At 39.4% G+C, this 25479-nt stretch overlaps 4 protein-coding genes across 8 annotated transcripts; 2 read left to right on the top strand and 2 right to left on the bottom strand.

Moving 5' to 3' along the window:
• Positions 1-895: 895 nt before the first annotated feature.
• Positions 896-8264, bottom strand: LOC137712857 (G patch domain-containing protein TGH-like). Of its 2 annotated transcripts, XM_088684238.1 has the most exons (17): positions 7953-8216; positions 7348-7438; positions 7153-7247; positions 6572-6675; positions 6337-6385; positions 6082-6143; positions 5898-5972; positions 5485-5636; positions 5142-5217; positions 4952-5038; positions 4109-4186; positions 3588-3735; positions 2985-3474; positions 2485-2769; positions 2258-2386; positions 1949-2167; positions 896-1870 (listed from the first exon to the last, which is right to left on the bottom strand). In XM_088684238.1, the coding sequence occupies exons 3-17, from the start codon at positions 7167-7169 to the stop codon at positions 1124-1126; spliced, it is 2718 nt and encodes a 905-aa protein (XP_088540364.1). In that variant the 5' UTR covers positions 7170-7247; positions 7348-7438; positions 7953-8216; the 3' UTR covers positions 896-1123. The 2 variants fall into 2 exon arrangements, with proteins under 2 accessions (XP_088540364.1, XP_068308132.2); XM_068452031.2 differs by lacking the exon at positions 6337-6385 and having other exon boundaries at positions 7953-8264.
• An 851-nt stretch (positions 8265-9115) lies between these two features.
• On the top strand, positions 9116-12162 carry NF-YB13 (nuclear factor Y, subunit B13). Of its 3 annotated transcripts, none has more exons than XM_088684697.1 (6): positions 9116-9450; positions 9572-9633; positions 10353-10442; positions 10888-10982; positions 11359-11427; positions 11551-11753. In XM_088684697.1, the coding sequence occupies exons 2-6, from the start codon at positions 9579-9581 to the stop codon at positions 11647-11649; spliced, it is 408 nt and encodes a 135-aa protein (XP_088540823.1). In that variant the 5' UTR covers positions 9116-9450; positions 9572-9578; the 3' UTR covers positions 11650-11753. The 3 variants fall into 3 exon arrangements, with proteins under 3 accessions (XP_088540823.1, XP_068308795.1, XP_068308796.1); XM_068452694.2 differs by having other exon boundaries at positions 9193-9450; positions 11738-12162; XM_068452695.2 differs by having other exon boundaries at positions 9209-9450; positions 9540-9633; positions 11738-12162.
• A 1191-nt stretch (positions 12163-13353) lies between these two features.
• On the top strand, positions 13354-14719 carry LOC137713653 (protein MIZU-KUSSEI 1). Its single transcript, XM_068452978.2, has one exon. The coding sequence runs from the start codon at positions 13494-13496 to the stop codon at positions 14361-14363; it is 870 nt and encodes a 289-aa protein (XP_068309079.1). The 5' UTR covers positions 13354-13493; the 3' UTR covers positions 14364-14719.
• A 6314-nt stretch (positions 14720-21033) lies between these two features.
• LOC137713723 (ATP binding microtubule motor family protein) lies at positions 21034-25423 on the bottom strand. 2 transcript variants are annotated; one of them, XM_068453066.2, is made up of 7 exons: positions 24259-25423; positions 23549-23822; positions 23189-23239; positions 23002-23094; positions 22538-22903; positions 21634-22365; positions 21034-21380 (listed from the first exon to the last, which is right to left on the bottom strand). In XM_068453066.2, the coding sequence occupies exons 1-7, from the start codon at positions 25080-25082 to the stop codon at positions 21342-21344; spliced, it is 2379 nt and encodes a 792-aa protein (XP_068309167.2). In that variant the 5' UTR covers positions 25083-25423; the 3' UTR covers positions 21034-21341. The 2 variants fall into 2 exon arrangements, with proteins under 2 accessions (XP_068309167.2, XP_088539750.1); XM_088683624.1 differs by having other exon boundaries at positions 21207-21376; positions 24259-25358.
• Between the last annotated feature and the right edge of the window lie 56 nt (positions 25424-25479).

The raw sequence follows: 25479 nt of genomic DNA, 5'->3' as shown, positions 1-25479 counted from the left end.
AGCAAATTACCTTGTATTAATTAATCAGTACAGGTTTGCCTGTTAAGTTTGACTAACAATTATAATTACTCTGTTTAAATGGACCGTATGGTAAATGACAAAGTCTTTTTCCCTTTCTCTTTCATTGAGAGATTTCTACTTTACCAAAAGTAAGAGAAGAAGATTCTCGAACGTAATCGACTAAAAATATCTTCAGTTCTCTGTCTCACCCGTGATGTCAGCATTTGATGAGTATGACAAAGAAATAAAAAGAGAATTTTAACAAAAAAAAACTTCCGGTATTGTTTACTTTAACGAAAAATTATATTTTTACACTAAAAAAAATTAATCATATTATTATTCACTTTACCCTTTATTTTGCCTCTATAGTTAAAATTCAAAGTTTTTAAACCATTTTCATTAATTTTCTTAAATAAGAACTACGTAACGAGTTAAAGTGAGATAGAGATAGAGATATAACCGTCCACGAATCTTGTTTCTATGCACCTTGTTTTCTTTTGCTAAAGATTTGCTAAAGATATACCAACTTTTTCATTCTCTGGTTCGTGGGAGGGAGTAGGATTCTCTTCCCTCTTGTTCTCATCCCCTTTCCTCCCCTCATCTTACACATTATTTTTTTTGTCTTATTATCTCTATAAAAAAAATAATACAAGACGTTGACATGGCTTAACCGTGACCATTTAAATAAGAAGGGAGGGAAGGGGTGAGAGATTAGGTGGGGAGAGAATCCTCCTCCCATGGGCTCTCCGAATCCCTTCCCCCTAATTCACCCAATCAGGAAATCTGTGCCATTGAAAATTGATCAAACGGCTAAAGTTATTATAACATTTAAAGTTGACCCCTATTTGTAGCAGATGAATCAAATTTCAATTGTACGAATTCCTGATTGGGTGGATTATGAGAAGGGGATCCGGCCCAAAGATAACATTACATCCAAACTGTAGTAATGTTTCAAACTCTTACATGCATTATGCATACAAGATGAATCCTACTCTCCAAGAACAATCTAATTTCAATTAGAAGTTTCCAAAGGCGAGCGCCAACGGAACATGGGCTGTCATACGGCCGCCATTCCATTCCTTGACCAAATAGTTCCACTGTTTAAGGAAGTAGTACGTCGCGTTCAATCTCGCCTTCTGTGCTTGTCCCTCCTGGATTCTGAACGTTCCTTCTCAGAGGAGTCTCTGCTTCGACGTTTATGATGCTTCGAGTGTTTTCTGCTACCACTGCTCTTTTCTCGAGAGGATCCTTTCTTCTTCCCCTTAGACCTAGAACGGTGACGGTCCTGATGATCGCTGCATGAATCGCTATCTGAATCGCTGTGTCTATGCCGATGTCCCCTAGAGCACTTTCTGCTCCTTTCATCTTCTGATGGTGAACTGCTGCCCACAATGTGGTGCTGCCTTGAGGGTGTTTTGTCCTTCCTATCATCTTGATGCGCTTTTCGGAATATAATCTTGTCAAACTGATTCCCCAAAGCACCCGTCTCTGCGCTTTTGCTATTACTTCTCGCTAAATTACCCGTCAAGTTACCATTGAAAGGTTCAGCAATGTCACGCGGAGCCTCTTGAGAAATTTCTGGTCTGCGCGGAATCTCATGAGTGGAAGGCGGCTTATTATCAACTGGCAGGATACTGGAATATCCTGAACCGGCTCCTTTGGGAGGCGAAGAAGTTCTGGCTTTGTTCGTTGATGAGGGCAGCTCAGGGGGAACCTCTAGGCCTAGTTCTTTTCCTAAGGATTCCAAAAAGTCGCCTGCGATCAAACGGTTTAATGTTGTAGTGGCTGCTTCAACCTTCTTCTCTGGATTACCAACCCCGTTGGAAACAGAGGTATCCTCAGCATCATCCTCGTCATCAGAAAATATAGCCTGCACACAAATGAAGTCATATGTTACGTCTTGCGTATGCATGTAAAAACAAATCACTGAATTTTGTGTTTAAAGCACCTTGTAAAGGTCAACTGGCCTCTCGACGTTTTCAACTTCAACCTCAACTGCGCTTTCCTCGTCAACTACATCTTTGCTTTTTCCTTGGGCATTAGATTGAACAACAGGGATGTAGTCCCTCTTTACAATTACAGTTTCTTCTGCTTTTGTGTCTTTTCCAGAATCTGATGTAAAAATCAGAGTTTCCATTTTGCTCTTCATCCGTGGAGCTGGTGGTGGCTGCATGCGACAGTATCATATGTTTAAGGTATGGTGATAAGAAAAATGTTGAGAGAGAGAGGAGTTATAGAGAAGAGTATTCAACTGTACCTTCCCCATGAAAGGATCGATGAGATCAAAACGTTTGCATAAAATAGGTGAAGGACGCCACTGATATTCTGTGCGTTTTATGCGAACTTCCTCTTTTATCAAATTTTCAGTTTGAGTATCTTTGGCTTGCTGTTTTCAAAAATTAAGAAACCAAATAATTAATTATATAAAGAATATGAGTATACATTTACAAAACCAAAATCTGAAAAAGCACCAGCAGAACATACCGCTGATCCCCCAGGAGTAAACTGCATGGCTCCAGCAGATAAAAAATCCATGAACTGTGATGTGGAGAGTTTGCTTTCTTTACTCCACTTCCCTTTCTGTATTGCATCAGCTGCAGCCTCAAAGTCTAATCTCTCACGAGCACGAACTGCTTCTGACATATGACTAGCTCCACCAGACTCGGTAGATCGAAGTCCTCCTTGGTATTTCTCCTTGAGAAACTGCTCAAACCTTTCTTGCTTTGCAGGATCATCGTTGAAGGGTTTTGCAACTTCCAGCATCTCACCCTACATTCAACACATAAAACAAAGTGAGAAAATCTAAAACTTTCCTAGAGCAACACAAACAACCCATTTCTTTCATTCATTCATAAAAATATGAAAAACTATTGGTAGCTAAGGCAATGCTTAAGTAAACCAAGGACATTACAATCTAGATTCGCAAAAAACTTGGATGCTTAAAACATTTGAGAAAGCAGGCAAGCAAGATGTATTGTACTCACATCTAATGCAGGTTTAGTAAATGTATCTGAAAGGTTGTACTGAAGCTGAATGGCCTCTTCAGAAGCAACAGATGAACTTGACTCTTTGGAGCTTCGTTCCAAAGCCCTTTCCCCTAAAATTTTTCCACGGCTCTCTGCTGTCATCTTCTGCTTTCGTGGAGACAATTTACCATCCAATATCTCCTTGGTGTGATTGCCTCGCTTTTGCCGCTCCTCCCACAGTTTCCTTGCATAATAATCATGGCCATTCCCTCCAACTAGAAAACTAAACAAGGGATTTGACTGATTTTTCTCTCTAGAGAGATCCTCAAATAATTTACCACATCGAGCTACTAAAGTTGCGACCCCGTCAATTAAGAGTTTCAGATTACTATCCTCTGGAGGAGAGACTTCTGTGGGACCAGGATCTCCAAGCTTGCAGCCACTATCAAGAGGCCCAGAAAATTTATGGTTGGGTACAAAATCTTTTGGTACTACAGGAGGATCAAATCTGGAACAAATCCCAGAGTAATAGTTAGCATATATGTAGTCAGAAATGAACAAGCGGAAGGATCACTCTTTTCCGCATACTCACATGCATATAAAACTAAAACCTCGGATTACCTCTCATGTTGGTAGTCCGAATTAGATGCAAGTCTAAATCCAGAGAGACCACCTGGTTCCTTTCGAACGTACTTTTGCTTGCTATCCATGATTGATCTTGAAGGCTCATCATCAATATCTTCAACATAAGTTTCCTCAAATCCATAACCTGAACGAGAAGTAAAATTGCAAAAACTTGAGCATTATAACGAATAATATTTAAACAAAAAGTTAATCTGGTTAGCACAAAATGAATCTGACTAACAGGTCTAATCACTATTGAACTATACCCCTTTACCCAGTAAATCACAAGCTGTAAGATATATCATGCAAAACGAAGAAAAATAATGCAATGGAGCAATCTGTGGTCCGAATGAAGGAGAAGGGAAAGCATAGATTAAATTAATCACATCTTCAGTAGTTTCTCCCAGAAAACATAACAGGAAAAGACCAGCACCAAAAACACAAAGCGATTCTATGCAATGACTCTATAATAGCTATAATTACTGCAAAGATTGATTATTCGTTACAATAACACTAACCAGAATTATAAACATCCTCATCTTCAGCATCAAGTTCTTCAAGTGCTCCAATTCCAAAACCAGGAGCAAACGTTCCTGCTAATGAATAACAAGATAAATCAATCATAAGTTGAGAAACCAATCCGTGCAATCAAATAAAAGCAATAAGAGGACAATACCTATAAAGCACGGATACCGTTATGGCAACGATACAATACTACACGGCAACATGACAAATTATTAAAAACTAGGATATATACGGCATGGACACGACAATTTAAATTATATATTAACATTTAGTAATTGTTATCATTACTATTGAAAGTATATATTACTAATTTATAAGATACAAGAAAAGCATATTATAGATAATTTATGGTATATTTACAGATATATAGGAGACCAAACAAATTGGAAAGGAATTGCATTTAATTTTTTTTAACCTTTACACGTGTGGTTGTGGTTGGGCTGAGTGGCAGTGGCCACTAACTGACTACAACACATGAAACTGAAACTGTAGCGTTTAGATGTGTGAAAATAAAGAGGATTATGAGATGCTACCGTCTTCTTCCTCGCGATATTCAACAGATCTGCTGATCTGCAATTGCGCAAGAAGGCTATAATTCAGTCCTTCTCAGCCTGATACGTAACCGTATCCCAAATGTTGGACACCCATATCCATTAGTCAAAAGACATATCAGTTCACCCCGATACGTATTGGAGGCGTATTGGTCGCGTATCGTATCCGATTAAGTATGGGATGGGGATACGCGACGACCAAGTTGCCATAATTATGCTTCTTAGGACAGAACCCTATATTATAACACCAAAAGGAATGCTTTTCATCTGGATCATAAATCTTACACTTGAAGCCAAAAAGATTATTGTCATTTGAACGGGCACTTATATATCCAATACCCCTATTCTCAGAGAGGCGTGATCTCTTCTTCTCTGAATATAAACAATAAAAAAATAGTGGTTAGGAAGCATTAGATTGCTCGTAATCACAGAAATATGACCCAGTTTTCTGTAAAAAGAAGAGAAAATCACTTACCCCTGAACTCAGGCGCATGCTTAAAAGGATCAAAACCTAATCCGTGAAGGTCCTGCTTTGGGTAGATTACATAAACCTGAAGGAAATATGTAAGGCACAGAGAGAATATTACAAATCATAATGATCAAAGAAAATGTTCTCAAGAACTCTTCGAGAAAAAGTGTACTGCCTAAAAAAGAAATTTGAAATACCTAAAGAATAATTTTAACAAGCTCCAAAACTCTGACTTAACTTATGAATTAAACAAATACGCAATAGAATTATCCATTACGGTCCAAATACTGAATCAAGAAATAAAACAAAACCAAATGAATGACTGACATAGAAAAGAAAATTTACTTACAGGTGTGCTTTGAGAAGATTGAATATCATCACTAGCAGGCAGCTCAATATGATCCTCCATGTCACCATGAACAGGCTCAGAGTCAGCAAGCTGTGTTTTTGCACCACTGGAAGAAAATGCTAAAAATGCTTTTCGCGCTTCCCTTCGAGCATCTGTACAAAGGACATGAAAAAGTTTAAGACTGTAAGTAATGAAAGAAAGACCTTAATCAAGAGCAATCAGATGAAACTGTATGTATTCTGGTAGTCCCGCACATGCTACATGTATTCTAGGTATGCCAAATCTAAATTTATAGCAAAGAACCTCACACTAATGTTCTAAATTCCAAGTCATAAAATAAATAATACTTGCACATCAACCCATACAAGAATAGTTGATTTCAGAACAATTTTGAATTTGCAAGCCACATATACCGTATGATGAATCAATATGTGAATCCTTGATTGAACGACCATGGCGCCATCCCATCTTCAGCAGCAACTTCACACCTAATCAAAAACAGCAAACAGGTATAAAGAGATGTGCAACTAATAATTAAAAAAAAAAAAAAAAAAAACTTTTTGAACAATCACCGACCCAAATTTTACTGGAACAAACCTATAGAATCTGTGGCTGGAAGAACTAATTCATCAGGAACTGGTCCAGGAATAGCTGATGGCCTAAAATACATGATAAACAAGATATCAACAAGTTAGAAAACAATGCATGACACTATTTTCAAGGACAAGGTTTTAAGAAAAATATGTCACGGTTATTAACATATAAAAAAGAAAATCTATGTTAAATATGACAATTAATCTTATTCATTTAACCAGAAAAATCATTTTAAAAATGCTATTATTCTACTCTCACCATAAATTTCCAAGAGAAAGTGGGATTAACACTTCAAACAACCTTATACCTGAAGAATTTAATTTTGTTCAGCAATGGTATGAAAGCATTACAACTCTCTAGAACCTAAAGGTTAGGGTACAGTGTACAACAAGGGGTAGCATTCAGAACCTTATCATTTTCATCCAAATGACTAACTTGTATTATCAACTTGGTTATTGATTCAACTAGAATTGCAATTGACCAACACCCTAACCTTTTCTGTTGTTCCTTCTCAGCTTGTTTACGAGCAAGTTCAGTAGCTGTAGATCCAAATGTATCAAACTGCATAGACGTCCCCAAAGATTGGCCTTCAAGTTCCTAAATGTTAAGAAGAAGAATCAGAAAACTGATTTAATTCTAAAGTAAAATCATTGGCAGTAGTCCTCATCATCTAGAAGAACTCCATGGTCATCGGATATGATATCTATAAGAACTCAACAACATAAATATACTATCATTTTTCAAGAGCTAGAGAACAGTCAACATTAGAAAAGAAAAAAAAAATACTCTATTTCCTACTTTTAATCTAGTTTTGGCTAGATGAGAATTTTCATATAATTGAAACTAACCATTGCAAAAGGTTGTATGGTTTTCCAACCAATAGGTTTTCACTCCCTTCGTTGTAAAGTTTATATTAGATAACTACAATAACTAAACATCAAATAAGCATAAACATACATAATTTACCAATTCTAAAAGGCGATGATTCCAACATTGACAGTTTGCAATATATTCCCAAAGTTGAAGAATGTAAATGAAATAGGTGTAATAGGTTAAAGCCAAGATCAAACTTACAGCTCTTTCATCTTCATCTAAAAAGTTCATAATGTCCTGCCGTTTGACTTCAGCTCTGTTCTTCCGCGATGACACAAAAGTCTGCGGTGTCCACCCTGCACGTTTGTTTCAGATGGCTTAAACCATTAGCTACCCTCGAATATTCTTAAGAAAAGGAATCACACATTTCTAGTTCAAAGGAAAGTGAGAAGATACCTTCTTTTGAGCCGACTGTATTGTAATAGCCGGCAGAAAACCCTCCACTAAATGCACCATGAAATCTCCTTCTCCCTTCTTCATCTCTAACCTGGAGACACAAAAGTCAACAGAAAAGTAAACCCAGACCGTTCATTTAAACATCAATCAGTGAGCAGCACAATTGAAATTTAATCAAAGCTTTAATGTCATGCATAATAAACTTTGTTTGATAAAGAAAACAAAACCGGCATCCCACATTAATCACTCAGCATAATTTTGCTATACAAGTTTGGCCAACTATCAACTTCCATGTTAAAATTCAAAATGGAAATCAACCCATTTCAATCTGCACCCAGTTCACCCAAACCAAGTCCGCATTTTCAAATTCCTTTTCAAACTTTCTCATCAACCAAACACATTACTACAACTACCAATTGCAAACTCTCTCTGATCACATTTCCCTATAAACCCAATCCTCCAATTACATACAACTTCTACGCTCAACACAACTGACATTAAAACTCAATTACCACACTCCACTAATTAACACTGAAATTTCTCCATTGTTTCTACTTTCTCGAGCTTTCTCAGGAACCAAACAAAAGATAAGAGAACATACGTACCTCTTGCTTCCAAGGAACTAGAGTACGCAAGTTACCAGAGGCCTCAGCAACGGACTTCTTCTTGCGACTGGTTAAATCTTCCTCCCGCTCAATCGGTGTTCCGTAGAACACGAAATCGTCTTCGTCTGAAGCCATTGCGTGATTAACTTCTTAATATCTTGAAGATTGAGAAGAAGCTGGGTAATCAAAATTAATTGAGGATTAGGGTTTCGTCAAGAGTGATGACTGCAGGGCGAGCCGGCGCGGCAAAGCCCTCCTTCGAGCAGAGACAGGAGGGAGGAGAGCGAGAGGTATAAAAAAGCCAGAGAACGTAGTCGTAACTTGTATTACTGGACCGGGAAAAAAAATGTAATTTGGGTTGGGTTGCTGGGTCGAATGGGCTCGGCAGTCGACCCACTAGAGTGTGGATCCGACCACTTTGGGCTGCCAGCCCAGATTAATTTGGTCTGGGCTGACATAACAAAATAAAATTAAAGCGAAGCCCACTACGAAAAGTATTTATACGTTTCCAACATTTTTTTGGGTTGGAAAAATGTAGTATTAATTACCTTTTTAGATTTTTTTTTTTAGTACATCGATATTTTTACATTAAAGGAATAAAAGGTTTGGCTAAGCTAAACAATAGGTAGCATAATCTAATATCGAATTTGCTATCCACGAGATTCAAACCTAAGACCTCTCACTTTCAAGTGAAGATGAATACTATCAGAGCGTAGTACTGAGTGACTTTAATTATCCTAAATTAGATTGCAAAGATGAGTTCATTTTAATTGTACTAAACCACAAACATTCAAAAGGTGTCGTTTAGTAGTATTCATTTTCATTTAAAAATGAGAGGTTTTAAGTTAGAACTTCGTGAACAACAAATTCAATAAAAAATTAGATTACACATTGTGCGGTTTAACCAAACTTTTTCTCTTTTAATGTAAAAATATATTAATGTACTAAAAAAAAAATCTCTAAGATTGTTAAATTTAAAATTTAAAAATTTAAAAAAATTAAAAAAAAAAGAAAAAAAAAGACTACTTTGCAAATAAAAAATACACACACTCTCATTGGTTCTTTCCAAACGCGCCAAAAGGCCATTGGCTCCTTTCCATGGAAGATGAGAGACAAGACCCTATCACTAACAAAACCCAACAATCCAAAAAACGACCACGCGTCCCCATTCCGCGTGCGCAGCACCCGCCAACCGCTCACCCCGCGAAACGCACGGCCGTCGAAAACTCCTCAACGACGCGCGTGGTGGACTCGTAAATCAACGCGCTTTTGGGGGAGAATTGTTTCGTTTGCCCTAATCGCCTGCGAGCGAGATCTGGCTCTCTTATCCTGAAGAACTCAACCCCCTTCCCCTGATAAATCCATATATTCAACACCATGTCTCCCTTCCGAATCGTGATCTTCCTGCAACTCGGATCTTCGTCGATCGGTTGATTCATTCGTCGTCTACGCGGTCAGATTCGCGCTTGCTCGCTCTCCGATTCAACTCGGTTATCAGGTGAGTCATCTCGGTTCTGCTGGAATTTTTAGATCTGTGATTTTTTTTTTTCCGTTTTGTATTTTTTCGGTGAATTTTGGAATATGTAGGTGCTGATTTTTGGGGCTTACGGTGTGCGCAGGTCCAGGATGGATCCGATGGACATCGTCGGGAAGTCAAAGGAAGATGCTTCGCTTCCGAAAGGTGGATTCGTAATTTTTGTATATTTTTTCGTTTAATTTTTGAGATTATTGTTGTTAGGTTTATCGATTTCATGATTTTTTTGGTTAATTTCGTGTAATTATCTCTGGATTTTGTAATTGAACGATTTCGACAAAATTAGTGCCCTAGGATTTGGGGGTTTGCTGCTGTTCTTTATTTTGAACTAATTGCTTACGTAAATTGATTAATTAAAGATTGGTTGAAAATATTGATTGACTAAATCTTGTATATTGAATTAAGGGTTTCAAGAAATTGATTTTTCGGATACGAATAGTGAGTGGGACTGTATAAACAAAGAAATCAGAATTAAAACTCCTAAAAATAAATTTCATTTGGATGGAAGGAGGTATGCATGATTTGCTTGCTGGTTAGGGGCCCCGAATTTGCTTGCGAAGTACTGCTTCCTGCATGTGATTAGAACAAGCATTAGGTTGGGTGCTAATTCATGTTTCCTCGTGTTGAGGCTAAGCCTTTACCAGGCGTGACAAACTTTTGTGCGATTACTTGTCTAGTAGTATGTCCTTGTAATCATTTATCTCTCTCACTGCATCATATGTGTCTATACTTTTATCATCTCTCTTTGTGCTCCTCATGGTTTCTTTGTGTTTGTGAATTCCCAGTAGGGGCATCTTATACTGTTTATTATACACGATATTGCCGCCAGATGTACGTGTAGCTTATGATTTAATATTCATGTTCAGCAACCATGACCAAAATCATTAAAGAGATGTTGCCGCCAGATGTACGTGTCGCAAGAGATGCTCAAGATCTTTTGATTGAGTGTTGCGTAGGTGAGAATATATAAGTAGTTTATCTTTAGTTTATGTTTTAAATTTGTACATTAATTCAAAATTGCTTTAGTTTTGCTACTGCTAATGCATCTATCTTACTCTTAGTATCTTGATCTCTGTATAGATTAAACCCTTATTCGTTTTGGCCAATAGCATGTTCTGCACGTCAAACCTAGTAGTTTCAGTTAATACACTAGATGCTTTTTTCGATTACAAATGTGACATGTTTTAGTCAATAAGCTTGAAGCAACATTAAAATAAAGTTAGTTTTCAGATTTTCTGGGATTTTTATAGGCTATAGCTGTTGGAATTGCTCCTAACTTATTTCTTTGCCCCATAACTTTGGGGTTTGAAGTGTTGTCTACTGCCTTAGTGCTTTGACGGATGTTTTATTTTTCTTTATTACTGAAGAAAAGCATTCAGACTTGCGTTATTGCGTTTGCAGAGTTTATAAATCTCATCTCATCAGAATCGAATGAAGTTTGTAGCAGAGAGGATAAAAGAACAATAGCTCCCGAGCATGTACTCAAGGCTTTACAGGTTTGTGAACAACCCAGTTGAACATGTTTTCAGTTTTATAAATTTGATTCTTCGTATGGTCTGATTTATTTTCCTAAATTGTTGTTGTCCATTGTGCGTCTGGTAGTTTAATAGTGTGGTATGTTAGTATGTCTATCAGTCTATGCATACGTATGTATATTTATACGTGCAGGCGTTATCTCTGTGTAGTTCATACTTCTATCATGATAGTTATTGTCATATTGATCTATGTGGATTCTCGAATGAGATGCATATTTGTGCATTAAGCTTAAATTGTAACCCCTAATTTGTGCTTATGAAGAGCAATTATATTCATATACCATGTGAGATGCTTACAATGGCTGCATCATGACATTTGTTCTCTTCTGTGTATCAGGTTCTTGGGTTTAGCGAGTACATTGAGGAAGTTTATTCAGCATATGAACAACACAAGCTTGAGACTATGGTAAGTGTTCATGATGCCTTCTATGTTCATTCAACTTATGCAAGACTGAAGTTGCCATAACTTAAAACAAGACATCAGTTATTCAGTGGAACGTTGAGAGTTAGGGATTGATCTTTTGTGCAGCTGGGTTTAACTGGCAGTACCTCTATACAAGCAAATGTCAAACTGGTGCCTGTTGTTGCACCAGGGGCCGTTGTGTTGGGTGCTAAAGCATGCAACTAGTCAACTAGTTCACATGTCTATAAATTGTCAAGCAGTCGTGAACTTGCAACATAAAACTATATACTGATGCAAGTGGTATTCCTTGCAGCATGACTTATCAAAAAGTGTCAAATGGGGGAACGGAGTGGAGATGACAGAGGAAGAAGCCTTGGCTGAGCAACAGAGGATGTTTGCCGAGGCACGTGCCAGAATGAATGGTGGAGCCACTGCGCCCAAGCAACCAGACCCTGAACAAAGTTTAGAGAGCTAACCTTAGGACCTTTTATTTTTCGTGAACCGTAGGCAAGTATCCTCGACTTATCCATTTGTGCTTCTCTTATATGTACAAAAGAAAGAAGAAGAAAAAACCCATTCAGTAGTGAGTGTGCTGGCCTATGTCCATATGCACGCGAAGTTGTATTTTCTTTATGGATCCTTGTCTATAAGTTCATGTAACTAGTAAGAGATTGTCTGACTCCTGGTGCCGCAACTGTATGTAATTATTTGGCTTTGTTTAGTTATTAGTTTGGAAAAGAGTTGTGTTCTTTTAGCGTCGTTTCTCGATAGAGACTGCATTTGCAAGATTACTCTGTTGCATTTGTGTTTTCTTTTTCCTTTTACAAAACATCCAACGGGATGCAGCAACTTACGAAAGAAAGTTCCTTTAGAGTTTTCTTACGCTTTCAGATCATCCTGCGGACCATTCCGATAGGTCACAAACGGAAGCGTTTTTCGTCGAAAAAATCATTCCTCATAAAACTCGTACAGCACCAAGAGATGTGGTAAGGCCACATTGAGAGGCTTACAAATAGATTCTAGTCGATGAGGAAAGCGATGCTTCAATGTTTCGTTGGAAGAATAAGGGTTTGGTTTTTGGGTCCCCACAAACAGTGAAGCGTCAGTTCGCAGGTAGGTGATGTGTAGACTCTGCACCTAACATAGCCCATGAGATAACAGTGTTCTAATGAGAACCCCCAACAAACAACACCACCACCACCTGGTGCACCTCTCAACTAGAAGTGGACATGGGCATAGGTGTGGGCCATGGTGAGAAACTTACCAATCAAACACAACGACAGTGTTTCAGACCAATCACGCACTGTCATTTAAAATAGTTTGTGACAGTATCTCAAATCAACGATACACTACAATACGTTTTGAATTCCTTGTAAGATAATATGCATGATTAGTTTGAGATACTGTTATAGTGATGTCGTTTCTCATAGTATTGGTATGGGTACACAAACCAATCAATCAATTGAATGCAACACCACGTGAACGTTAAGTATCTCACATGATAACGAATTGGTTTGGAATATCAGCATGATAATGTACTCGTTTCATGAAAGTTCTTTTCCTGAGTTATGGAAGGGTGTGTTGAGACTTGTGACTTGTGGTGAGCATGTCTGGTGGGAATAGTGAAGGCTTTGGGTTTGTTTGGGCTTTGGTTGCCATCTCTTTGCTGTTTTGGGGATTTCAAGTCAAAAGAGTCAGTCAAGCAACATCCCTCTCCCTCTCCCTCTCCTCTCTACCCCACCAGAAAGTGAAATAACAAGGCACATTGTCTCCTCAGATTCCTTTCTTTTCTATTTTTCAAATCTCCCTCTCTCTCTCTCTCCCCCTCTCTCTCCTCAGTTCCTCACTCAGTTGGTGGGTCAGGCTGTGTTTCTTTTGTCAGGATTCTCTTTGGCTACAACAAAGGGCTAGAAACAAAGAATTAATGAAATGAAATCCCCCCACATATCAATAAAAGTGAAGGAAGGAATAGACCAGAATCCCCACTCTCTATCTCTCTCCTCTCTTTCTCTCTCTACCCACCAAACCATCTTTAAGGACTCCCCTCTTCCCACTGATTGCTTTCTCATATGAAATCAGTGAGCATGGCAAGGAGCTTGCAGGACTCCTCCTCCAAGAGACACTTCCTCTGGACAAACAAAGTTGGCAACGAAGAAGAAGAAGAAAATGATGTTGATCATGTAGTTCTTCCGAGCCTCAAATCCTCCTCCTCTGCGTCTAAACCAAAATCCGACGAGGAGGAGGAGAAGAAACAAGAGCATGATCATCATCAAAAACAACAGCATGGTCATGAGGCTCATCAACTTCCCAGGAGGAAACTGCAAGCGGCTGCAGTTTCCAGGTTGCGGTCTGTTCTTACCACTTTTGGTAAGAACCGATCTAGCCTACCACTTGGGCTGGGACCCCGAGTGGTAGGCACTCTTTTCGGCTCAAGGCGTGGCCACGTACATTTTGCACTCCAGAGAGACCCTAGCTCGCATCCGGCCTTCTTGATCGAGCTTGCAACGCCGATCAGCGGGTTGGTTAAAGAAATGGCGTCCGGCCTCGTCAGAATTGCGTTGGAGTGTGACAAGGATCACAAAGCAGATCTTCAAAAGAAGAAAGATCAGAAATCTCTGAGGCTGCTGGAAGAGCCAGTGTGGAGAACTTTTTGCAACGGTAAGAAATATGGTTTTGCTAGCAAAAGAGAATGTGGGGCCAAGGAGTGGAAGGTGTTGAAAGCTGTGGAGCCCATTTCAATGGGGGCTGGTGTGCTGCCGCCGTCTGCGGCGGTGGAAGGGAATGAAGCTGAAGCCGGGTCCGAATCCGAAGGCGAACTCATGTACATGAGGGCCAAGTTTGAGAGAATTGTTGGGTCTAGAGACTCTGAGGCCTTCTACATGATGAACCCTGATAGCAATGGAGCTCCTGAGCTCAGTATCTACTTGCTCCGAGTCTAATAAACCCGAAAAGCTGCACGAATTCGCATCTCCGCCGCTCGAATTTCCAATATGTACTTCAGTTTTAGCTCTGATCAATCTGGAAATTGGAATGTGGAAGTGTAGCTAGTTCTCTGCAAGCAGTTTTTATTTTTTGTTTTAAATTTATTTTGTGTTTGGTATATTTGGAGAAAATGTTTAGTGGGGTTTATTGTATTTTTCATATTTTGTTTAGTTTAGGTGGTGGGGGGAAATACAATATAACATGATGGGGTAGGTGTGGAGGGTATATGTATAGCTTTTTCCAATCCTTAATGAAGTTATGATGAGACAAGGATGCTAATGCTTTAATCATGATTCATGATTTTCCTCTTTAATTTGCATTTTTTGTTAATGTTGTAAACTATTTTAATCCATTGATTTGATTACTCTACGATCTAAATAGAGGATTATTTCCTCTCTAAATATCTTCTCCTCTTCTCTCATTCTCGCTCACTTTCCTCTGTCTTTCTCTTACGGTAAAGAAGTCAACACAAGATGTTAACGTGGTTCAATCGTGAACATTCAAATAGGAAGAGATTAGAGGAGATAATTTGGACCTGATCTAAAGTTCTCTTGAAGCTGACTATCATTAAAAACATTCAACCAACATCATATTCTTTTGAGAATGGGTGTGTTATTCACACACCCCTTTTTACTGCTCACACACCCATTGTTAATTTATGTCCGATGATCTTCTTCAATTCATCTGATCTAACGGTCGAAAACTAAAAATGTGTGCGCGAGAAGTAAAAAGAGGTGTATGGACTGTTCAATCAAATTAAACTAATTTTGTAGCGAATGCATTGGCTTCTAAAGGTATATATTTCCTTGTATTAATGTTTACGTCTTTAAATCTACGAGGGAGAAATTTGAACTTAAGTTGCATGAGGGACGAGCACACTGCCTTAACCTACAATTACCTAATTAACCTCAAATTAATGCTAATTTTTCTCTCGCTAATTTAAAAAAGAGGCCAAACCCCTATAAAAGGAACTATACATATTATTTTTCTCCTTTTCCTCCAATCTGCATAACCAAAAATGTTTTAGGTAATTATACAAAACGTATGAGATCACAGGCTGCTTGAACTTTAGTACTCAAATCATAAGAAGGCTGCAAATGATGCATAGCAACCAAAATAAAATAATTAAGGATGAGCAAGTTCCTACCTTTGACATGGACTAACTATATCTTGACACGTGTTCATGTTTTTTATTTTTCTTTTTTTAATAAATCCAGATTATGAGTTTGAGCATGATTAGAAGTTTCTATAAATTATGGCTTTTTTGTTTTATTTTATTTTATTTTATTTTTTAGTACATCAATATTTTTACATTAGGGAGAGAGGGAGTTCGACTAAGCCACACAATGAGCAGCCTAATTTAGTATCGAATTCTCCATCCATGAGATTCGAACTTAAAACCTCTCACTTATAAGCAAAGAGGAATACCACCAAACCGTAGTACTGTGTGGCAGGGCGTCTTTGTTATTTGATTTTTCTTTTTAAAAGAATGAACACGTGTTAAGACATGATTGGTTCCTATCAAATGGAGGAACCAGCTCATCCTCTCAAGGAGGAGAAATTTTTCAATATGCCCAGAACACATGACGATACACCACATGTTATTACACAATTACAGAGAAGTTTTTATTTCAAGTATTCATCCGATTATATAATAACATATGTCGTTTTGTCAAATCTACTCCAGAGCACGTTGAAAAATCTCTCCTCGAAGGAACACAAGAATTATCCAATAACTAATGATGCAATTTTTCTCTTTATTTGCTGTGTGGGATGATCTTCAATGATATGTTTAGTGTCTAATTTTTTTGGTATACTATTTAATTTCCTTTCCCTGTTTAGGTTGGATCCTTGAGCAGTAGTGTTCTTTTTCTCACACAATCTTCCCATATGATTTAAGGCATTTGGTCCAAAAGTATTGGCTAATTCCAATTTCCAATCATTGCTTTTGATTATATAATTTTGTGTGACAAATGATCCCAATATAAAATTTTACCAAAGTAATCATAGAAGTCATCAAAAGCAAAAACAAATATTTAAAAGAGAAAAAATTCCAAATCCAATTCCTGACAGCAGAATTTTGGCTTTTCTTATGATTGACTGCTTTTGTTTTTCTTGTTTAATATCTTTTTTTTTCCTTGAATTTAATCTTGTTGACTGCTTTTCCAGTTTGGCATTTGATTCCCTGCTGAATTTAAATCATCCTTGTTACATTGTCCCCAGTAATGTGACCTTTTATGGTACAACGCATCAACTGTGGATATTTGCGGTGTCCGTATATGGCAGCATACTTAAAAAAAGATGAGATTCGATAGGAACTCATATGAGTGTGTTGGCCTGGACGGTCTAGGCGGATTTAAGAATTTATGGTGGAATGAATGGGGCAAGTATGCCTACATGCCCTAGTTTGAAGGCTTTCAAGTATGCCTTCTTTTTTCTTTCTTCTCTCTCTGCAGCTGCAATGAAAAAGAGTGGGGAGAGAGCCCTTTGGCTTTAACCTTTCAAAATGGTATGTGTTTACATCTCGACTAAAGCGGAAAATGATTTTTGCACATAATTTCCGCATTCTTTGTACTTCCCTATTTATTTAGGCATTAAATTGAACAAATTGAATGAGATCAAAGCGCATGATTTTCGTAAAACATAAAAAAGAGTGATGAAATCATTTTCCGGATCAAAACCTATCCCTCCTTCAGAGGATAAGGATTATCTTGTCACAGAAACCGAGGGTCGTTTTGATCATCCAGTCATCATTCTTTCAAAGGATACAAAAGTTGGTGGCTGGACCAAAAGTTGTCTAGGCTAGGCCATTGCTTTATACAATTATTATTCCAATAAATACGACCCAAGCTCTTTAGCACTCAGCACTCAGCACCTGAAATAATATTAAATAAAACCAAGAAAAAAACCTTGGATATTCATACATACGGAGGAAACGTCATATTTGTAGAACAAGAGTAATGTTGTGTACGATAGTCGATAGATATTATTTTTGCGACCCTCGCAAAGCACAAGCATAAGCCTTGTTGGCTTGGGGTATCTTCTTTCTTTATATAGACACAGTACAACATTTAATTGAATTCATTTCCATAGGGTCATTGTACAATTTTTGCGTGTTGCCCACAGCTGCATTACTGTATGCATTTGTACGTAGGCTGTGTTGAATGAGCATTGTACGATGACTATGAAGTAGGAGAAGGTCTTCAATGCGATGGATGACGGTATCTTAAGCCTTGCACACTGCCTCGTTGAAAACTTAAAACCGATGGTAGTGAATTGGTTTGGGATACCTCCACAAACCATTAGCATCGCCGTTGTAGATAAGTTTGCCGTTTAGTATGTAGAAAACAAATGAGAAACATTGATCACATGCAAAATGTTAGAAAGCATAATGATATATATGAATTTTAAACCATATATTTCTTTTCCGGAATTCTTATTAGCACTCTATGAAAGTCATCATGCATGCTGCTCTTAGTGTAACTAAACCCGTATCTCTTTTTATATTTGATCAATGCACGATGACTTATTTTCGAGGAAAGAGGGTTCTCTCCCCTTTTATTTTTGTTCCTTCCCATCCCTTCCTTGTTACTAACACCTGTATATTGCAAGTCCAAGGCCTACACTGTGATGAGTTTACAACTGTATCTCTCTTAATTAGGTGTACTCTGGCTTTTTTTAATTTGGCCCAGCTATTATCTTAATTAATTAAAATGATGAAGTGATTATTTGCTTAATCATTAAGTTGACAAAAATGAAGGCCTTGAAGGTGCTAAAGCACATTTAAGCTGAAACGCAGTTATGGGGTGGGACCAAATCAAGGCTCTGAGCCCCGTGCTTGAATAGCTGCTGAAACGCAGAAACAACTTTTCTTTGCGCACCCATATATATTTTACCTTAATTAGACAAGTGGATTATCTAGATTATGCTTGAAAGTTGAAATTAATGGAGGTTAATTAATATAATTAAGCAGAATTCGGGGCCGGATTATGAGAAGTGGATTGGCTTTTTGAGTCAAGTGGCCTTATTTGGGAGGGAGGAGGTTGGGGGGGGGGGGGGGGGGGTGGTGTGGGTGGTGGTGTCGGGGTTGGATAATTATCATAGTTTTGGTCTTGATATGCACATCTAGGTCTGAGTTAGGGACACCCTTATATTGTGACGGTATCTCAGACCAATCAAGTCATGTTATGTGTTTTAACTTTTCTACATGGCATGCTTCATTGTTTTAGGATATCGCCAGCGTCCCGTAATTACCTATATTACAAACCCTCTTACGAATCATGAACCAGGAACGCCAAGAAAAATAAGTTAAGTTTATGGTAATTAAGTTAAGTTTATAGAAGAAAAATAGCGGCGTCTAGAAAATAGCGACGCACAAGATATTTCATGCACTGTTGTAGATCGATGCTGGTAGATTTTCTTTTGGGGAAGGAACTGGAATGATCAGTTTTTGACATGAGAAAACCATTAAAATAAGTATTCATGCCGGTGTCGTTCAAAGTTTAGGGTATAGGGTTTAGGGTTCAGAGTTCGCAGTCCTCCTACAACACAATCCCCGACGTGAGAAAACCACTGACAGAATTAATGGAGGAGCCAGTAGACCAAACTACTCATCAATTTGTCCAAGACAAGGTAAGTTGGCCGATGGAGTATTTCTTGCCTGATGAAACTCTTGTTACTATATTTTCTTTCTTGCCGCTAAAGGAAGCAGTAGCCACCAGTGTCCTCTCCAAGGGATGGCGCCATGCCTGGGCCTGGTTTACTATGAATCTCGATTTTGATGCCGGTAAAACTTTGAGCGGCTTCAGGGACCTCCTTCCAAACATGCGGGAGCAAGAAAGGCATGCGTACGTCGATTGAGTCAATCATGTGGTTGAACAGCATACTCTCCCTAACATCGAACAATTCCGGGCTTGTTTTTTGCAGTTGCAATGGAAAAGGGTCCACTCTGAACCATAGATGAGATGATCGCTTCAGAAGATCCATAGATAATTGGATTCAATTGCAATGGAAAAGGGTCCGGTTTGAACCATAGCATTGGGTTTAAGTCCCTCAAACTTCTTTTTCTCAATAATGTTGATGTGACCGGAAAAGTTCTTGAGCACTTCGTTTCGCACAGTCCATTGCTTGAAACGATTATCCGTGTCTTGCACTGCACGTTTGGTTAACTTAAGAGTTGCCAGTTCATCGATTGGTTTGGTAATTAGAGCTAAAGAATTGCAGTAGGCTCGAACGTGTTGAGATTTGTGATACGAACCTTGTTTCGTTTATTAGCATTGACGATAAGATAGACTTGCTTCTCAGTAATGTACCTTTGCTGGTTGAGGTATCCATGGATTGTTTGACCATTGACGACGTTGGCGGCCTTAGTCTTGCCTTCACCCATCTCTCATGCTGTGTTTCTCAGCTAGAGATCTCACGATGAATATTTATAGAGGGGTTGGTATCTACCATTGATATGTTTGTTTTTTTACTTTTTAATTTTGTTGGATTATGCTGTTCGTCACTCTTTTGTTGTTTCTCAGGAATACATTAATGCTGATCCTGTCTTTCCTATTTACCAAAACTCAAGCATTTGAAGTTGGTGGTTTATGCAGATCACTGGTTGAGTCTTCGTCAATTATCTTCTTTCCTATTTACCAAAACTCAAGCATTTGGAGGAAGGAGAGGCAAAAGATCACGCTATGAACCAGCTCAAAAATAGAGTGCTTTTGAATATAGAATTTCATCCGGCGTGTTGTGTGACCGTTGTATGCCACTGAAGTTCAAGGAAAAATTTAATACGACGGAAATAAGGTTGTCAATGCTTTATGGCACGGAATGTTGGGCAGTGAAGCATCAATACGTACATAAAATGGGTGTAGCGGAGATGAGAATGCTTCGTTGGATGTATGGGCACACAAGAAATGATAAGATTAGGAATGAGGATATCCGAGATAAAGTAGGAGTAGCCGAAATTGAAGGAAAAATGAGAGAAAATCGGTTACGGTGGTTTGGACATATGAAACAAAGGTCTACTGACGCTCCGATTAGAAGATGCGATTACTGGACACAAGTTCAGGGTCGAAGGGGTAGAGGAAGACTTTGGAAGAGACTCTAAGAAAAGAATTAGAGTACTTGGATCTAACGGAAGATGTGACACAGAACTGAGCGCAATAACGTTCTAGGATTCATATAGCCGACCCCACTTAGTGAGAAAAGGCTTTGTTGTTGTTGTTGTTGTTATAGAAAGTGGCAGCGTAATCTATCCAGAGAGTAGAGGTTTGTGTCAAATCTCGTGTTCTAAACTATTTATTTCGTATAATGCAAATGTTATTTTGAACTTCTCTTCGATTGAGCGTTGTTATAAAAAATATATAATAGTTTGAAGGTTAAGTATGTTGTGCAAAACCTGCGTTTCTTTCCAGTTACACATCCTGTTACAAACCTGGAGCTACGTTGCAGCGTATAGTAATCAAGTTTTTACAAAGAAAGTAGCCGCGTTCAGTGAATATAGTGATGCAGATGCTGCTGGTAGATTTTCCTTTTTGCCAAGAGCAGCTGGTGTTTTGCATTTGGTTGAATCTTGTTCCCCAGTTCATTCAGGAATTGACATATAGGGCCCAAAGAATATGAAGCAAGAAATGATTACTGCGAATTTACAGACTGAAGTTTATTGATTTGGAATAAATAATGGACAACTCTGAAGATTGAAAACAACTAATGGAATATGTTCTGCTAACTCCACAAATGAAATCGTATGACGAAAGATGGCATACAAGTAACAGCAGCGCCACCTACAAAGTTACAATTTTTCTTCCATGTTGAACTACGGGTTCGATCCGTCAGAGAAAATATTGCTGGTAGGAAGTGCTTTTGCCAGAATGCCATCGTCTTTCCATCTTCCAGATTGACCTAAGTAGTTTTTTCTCTCTTTTCTTCTACCATCTCCCGTGTTACTTCAAACGCTCGGGCTTTTGTCGTGCAAAACCTGGCTGAATGGGGCACAATTGATGATGTGCGGTCCAAAAAATATCACAAACCAGAAACATGGATAGGCAAGCTGCATCAGTTGCAGAACTATGAAACTTATACATAAAAGATTAAAAAGGTAGGAGAGGCCACGAGACTTTTGGGGGAAGGAGGCTTTGTTGTGAAGTTTCATACACGCATGCGATTCTTTGCTACAATTTTCTTTTATCAGAAACAAGATGAAGGAAAGGAAGACGATGAGAACAATTAGATTACCTGAAGAAGCATGGAGGGAGCTGCAGCAGGTTCAGAAATGACATGGCTTCTAGTTTTTCTTCCATTTAATGTAGCAGCTGATGGGCTGTTTGCAGTTGTTATGTCCCAAAAGCTTCGTTTTTTAGCTGTTGGGACTGGTGACCTGAAACGGTGACTTGGGCTCTTCAATTCACCAATGCTTGGCTCCTGTTTTCTCATGCTAGCTCTTGTAACAATCCTCTTTGTGCTTGGCTCCTGCGGTCTCAAGCTAGTCCTTGTCACCGCCCTCTTTTCCCCACCCTCCCTCCCTGCTCCTGGTGTTTTCTCACTTTCCCTCAAAAGCTCACGAATGATATCATCTTTCTGCTTTAGCTGTGAAGTGTGATCTTTCTTCATCCTCTCTATTTCTGCCTCCAATGTCTTTACAGTCCGGCGAAGATCTCTAACTGCTTCCTCAGCCCCTCTTTTCTTGGACTCTGGTGTGAAGCAAGTCCGGGTCAAGAAAGAGGGTCTGGGTTTCCGCTTGTCATTTGCTTGGGCAGAAGTTGGAGGAGTCAAGAGGGATGTAACCGAAGAAGGCGTTGGAGAGGCATTTGCAGCAAAGGATTGTGCTTGGACAACTAATAGCTTCTGTTTCTGGTGTGCAAGTTGTACTCGCAGTTCACGATTCTCTTTCTGTAATTCAAGCAATAGCTTGGCTTGATCAGTATCAGTTTCCGGTAATTGCAGTGTCTCCTCGTTCACCTCGCACGCCTGCAATTGTGTAAAATGACAAGGAAAGAGACATTATCTAGAGTTGCCATGAAAGTATGAAATTTCAAGGACAATAGAAACCAATGTCTGCTGACTAGCAAGTAATGCAGCAAAACAAAACTGTCCAATAGCTTATGGCACTTAAAAGATTGGATAAGTTAGGAGGACTGACCTTAGTCCTGATTTCCTTTGCTCGATCTGCCCAATGAAGCGTGTTTTGGGTTTCACCAAAGGTGAGATTGCATGGGCTGATGTTCGCGATCATCACAGTGTTACAAGCTCCTCCTAAAGAATCCTTAAGAAGTTGGGTTAACTTTGAGTTCCTATAAGGTATGTGCTTCTTTCCTTCCACAAGAGCATTGATGCAGCTGCTCAGTGCTAAGAGTGACCGATTTATGTTGGCACCCTCAAGAGATCTAGCTGTTCTCTGGTCCGTGGCAAGGGCTCTCTCTGACCCGGCAAGATCAATTAGTGAGAGCTTCCCTACTCGGTTGACCACATTCATAGAAGCATCTTTTACTCGGTATTCAATCACAACCTGGATATACAAGGAGATCAAGTTAGAAAGAAACAATCAAATTGAGTCATAATAATTGCAAGTTTTCAGAACTCAACAAGCCATATCTCAATTGTTACCTGCAAAATGGCATGGGACCGTGAGGAAGTTTCATTAGCGCGAGTTGGTTCAGTAGTTCGGTTTTGGTTTCCTTGCTGAAGTAATGCCATAACCTGCCACAAACCAAAAGACAGACCGAACAACAGATTAACTTCTAAGCAAAGCATCTAGCTTTTCAAAGCATCCAAAAAGGGACTAAGAAATTACTTCATCGGTGGAATAAGCTCTGTATTGTGTAAGACCGGCTGCCACTATTCCCTGCAATACATTTGAACACAAATTGATTTTCACTAACATCATTAAGAACTTCACCACATAATAAAAATAAGACGTAGGTGCGTTTGAGATACCCGTATAGAAACACTATGTTCTAAGATTGGATTGGTCGAAATAATGCAGCTAGTTTCAATTTAAGAAACTACATAGCTCTTAGATTTTCCTTTGTACATGTTTTCGCATACACACAGCAAACACATACTATATATGACATTACTATTACTCTTACACAAATTCATTTCCTTGTGAGTTGCAAGCAAAGTAATGTGAGATGCAAGATACGAGGCAGACCTGTTTGTCTTCTCGAAGTACAAGAGGCCTTCCGGGGGAGAGCAGATCCCTCACGGTTTCGTTATAGACCTCAAGATAGGACAGATGAACCACATGGTTTCCATCACAGCTCCTCTGCCTTATCTTGGTGAAGAGGTCCTTGATTGCCAAAACCATCACTCCCGGATTCTCCAGCGTGCCGAGCATTGTGTATGTTTTTCCAGCTCCAGTGGCACCATAGCAGAATACTGATCCATTCCTCCCCTGCAGAACTGCCTCCACAAGCTCAGCTGTACTGAAAAAATAGACGGCATACCGGTTTTGTTAAAACTTACACATTAAAATGGAAAGGATTACTGAGACAAACAACATTAACAGCACATCATTCACAATTCACAACATTGTTGGTTGCTCTTTCTGTTTGGTTACTGAGAAATTTTACAGGACACGAAAATTCGAAACAGGACACGAAAATTCGAAACTAACACTACCACTAGCATAGGCTGTAGAGTATTTTCCGTTTCTTGGGATCCAATCCAGCGCAACAAGAACCATGCTTTTTCTCAGCAAACAAACACGAATATTGAATCAAACCAAACACGATTACGACGGTAACGACGAATTCGAACATTTTTATATGCAAAGTTCCAAGATTTTTTCAAGCAGAAACGAAAACACCAATTATATCCAATCAATCACTGATTAATAATATCCAATTAAACCAAACTCACGTGATGGAATAAACTTCTTGCTGAGAAGTGGAATCAGGGAAAGAAGCATCGAACATGAAATGCCGTCCCCGGAGCCGCTTCAGCCGCAGATAATCGTTCTCGTTCGCAAACTCCGTCAAGTAAACATCCCGCCGGTTCACAATTCGAACGCAGCATCTGGAACCCGCCTCCCTTTCCTTCTTGGCCATCGGCCTCAGCCTAACAAACACAAGAATCCGACTCGTGGGTGTCTCCGAAACCGAAGGGGTCTCCGATTCTTGCACATTCCTAGCCCCCTCCACCACCCCACTGGACTCCCGCGGCGGCCCCGGCACGTGCTGCACGTGACCTCCCATTGACAGCCTCCTCGCCACCGGGGTTGAAGCCTTGGCCTTTCTTGGACACGAAGTAAAGCTGAGAATCCGGTCGTTTAATCCCGCAGCCGCCACATTCTCCTTGGCGTGGGTCGGCGGTGGCTGTGGCAGAACGTAAGTTCTGGTAACGGTGGAGTTGTGCATTGCGTTGCTGTTGTTCTCTCTCATCACGTGGTGGCTCCCCTGCTTCGGTTCTTCTCTCTCCTCTTTTTTGCAAGAACCGAGAAGCTCGACGCTCGGGTGGCTCGCGAATCGGAGCTGCTCCGGATCGGATTTCGGATTCGGGTTCGGGTTCCTCAGCGCCGCCGCGGCCTGCTTCTGCTGCTCGTAGAGCAGCGTCAAAGCTCTCATCTTTTCCTTCAATCCATGATGTGGGTTCCTTAGCGGAAGATTCGCGTGGCTCGGTTCTTGATCTGGACCGGGTTTGCTTCTCTCCACTGAGTTGGTCTGGGACCGAGTCGACACAGGCATTCTGTAATTTTCTCGGCAATTTTCTCGCTATCCAAACATACCCAGAAGATTTTCCTGCCGACCCAATTGAAGAAACTGCTTAAATTGTCAGAAAGTACAAATCTTTTCTTTGGAAACCAATTGAATGTTCCTCCTGTTGAAGAAATGGAAATAGCGATCGAAGACTGTGACTTGGGTATTAATTTAAACCTTGAAGGGTTTTGACTTTTGAGCCGTTGGATTGAGGGAGATGAACGGTGGGTAGTGTCAGCTTTTGAAAGTAATTGTTACTCCCACTCCAGATTCTGCTTCTTGCTGGTCCAGATAAACTGATAAAGTAATTTGATTTGAATTTTTAGGGTAAATGGGGGTGAAGGAAGCAATCAATGTTTAAGGTTATTGCTTTTGAAAATTTTGA

The sequence above is a fragment of the Pyrus communis genome, chromosome 14, assembly GCF_041283825.1.
Source record: "Pyrus communis isolate YQ-2024b chromosome 14, ASM4128382v1, whole genome shotgun sequence".
NCBI lineage: Eukaryota > Viridiplantae > Streptophyta > Magnoliopsida > Rosales > Rosaceae > Pyrus > Pyrus communis.
The sequence above is the reverse complement of the archived record's forward strand: the minus strand, read 5'-3'. Positions and strand labels throughout refer to the sequence as shown.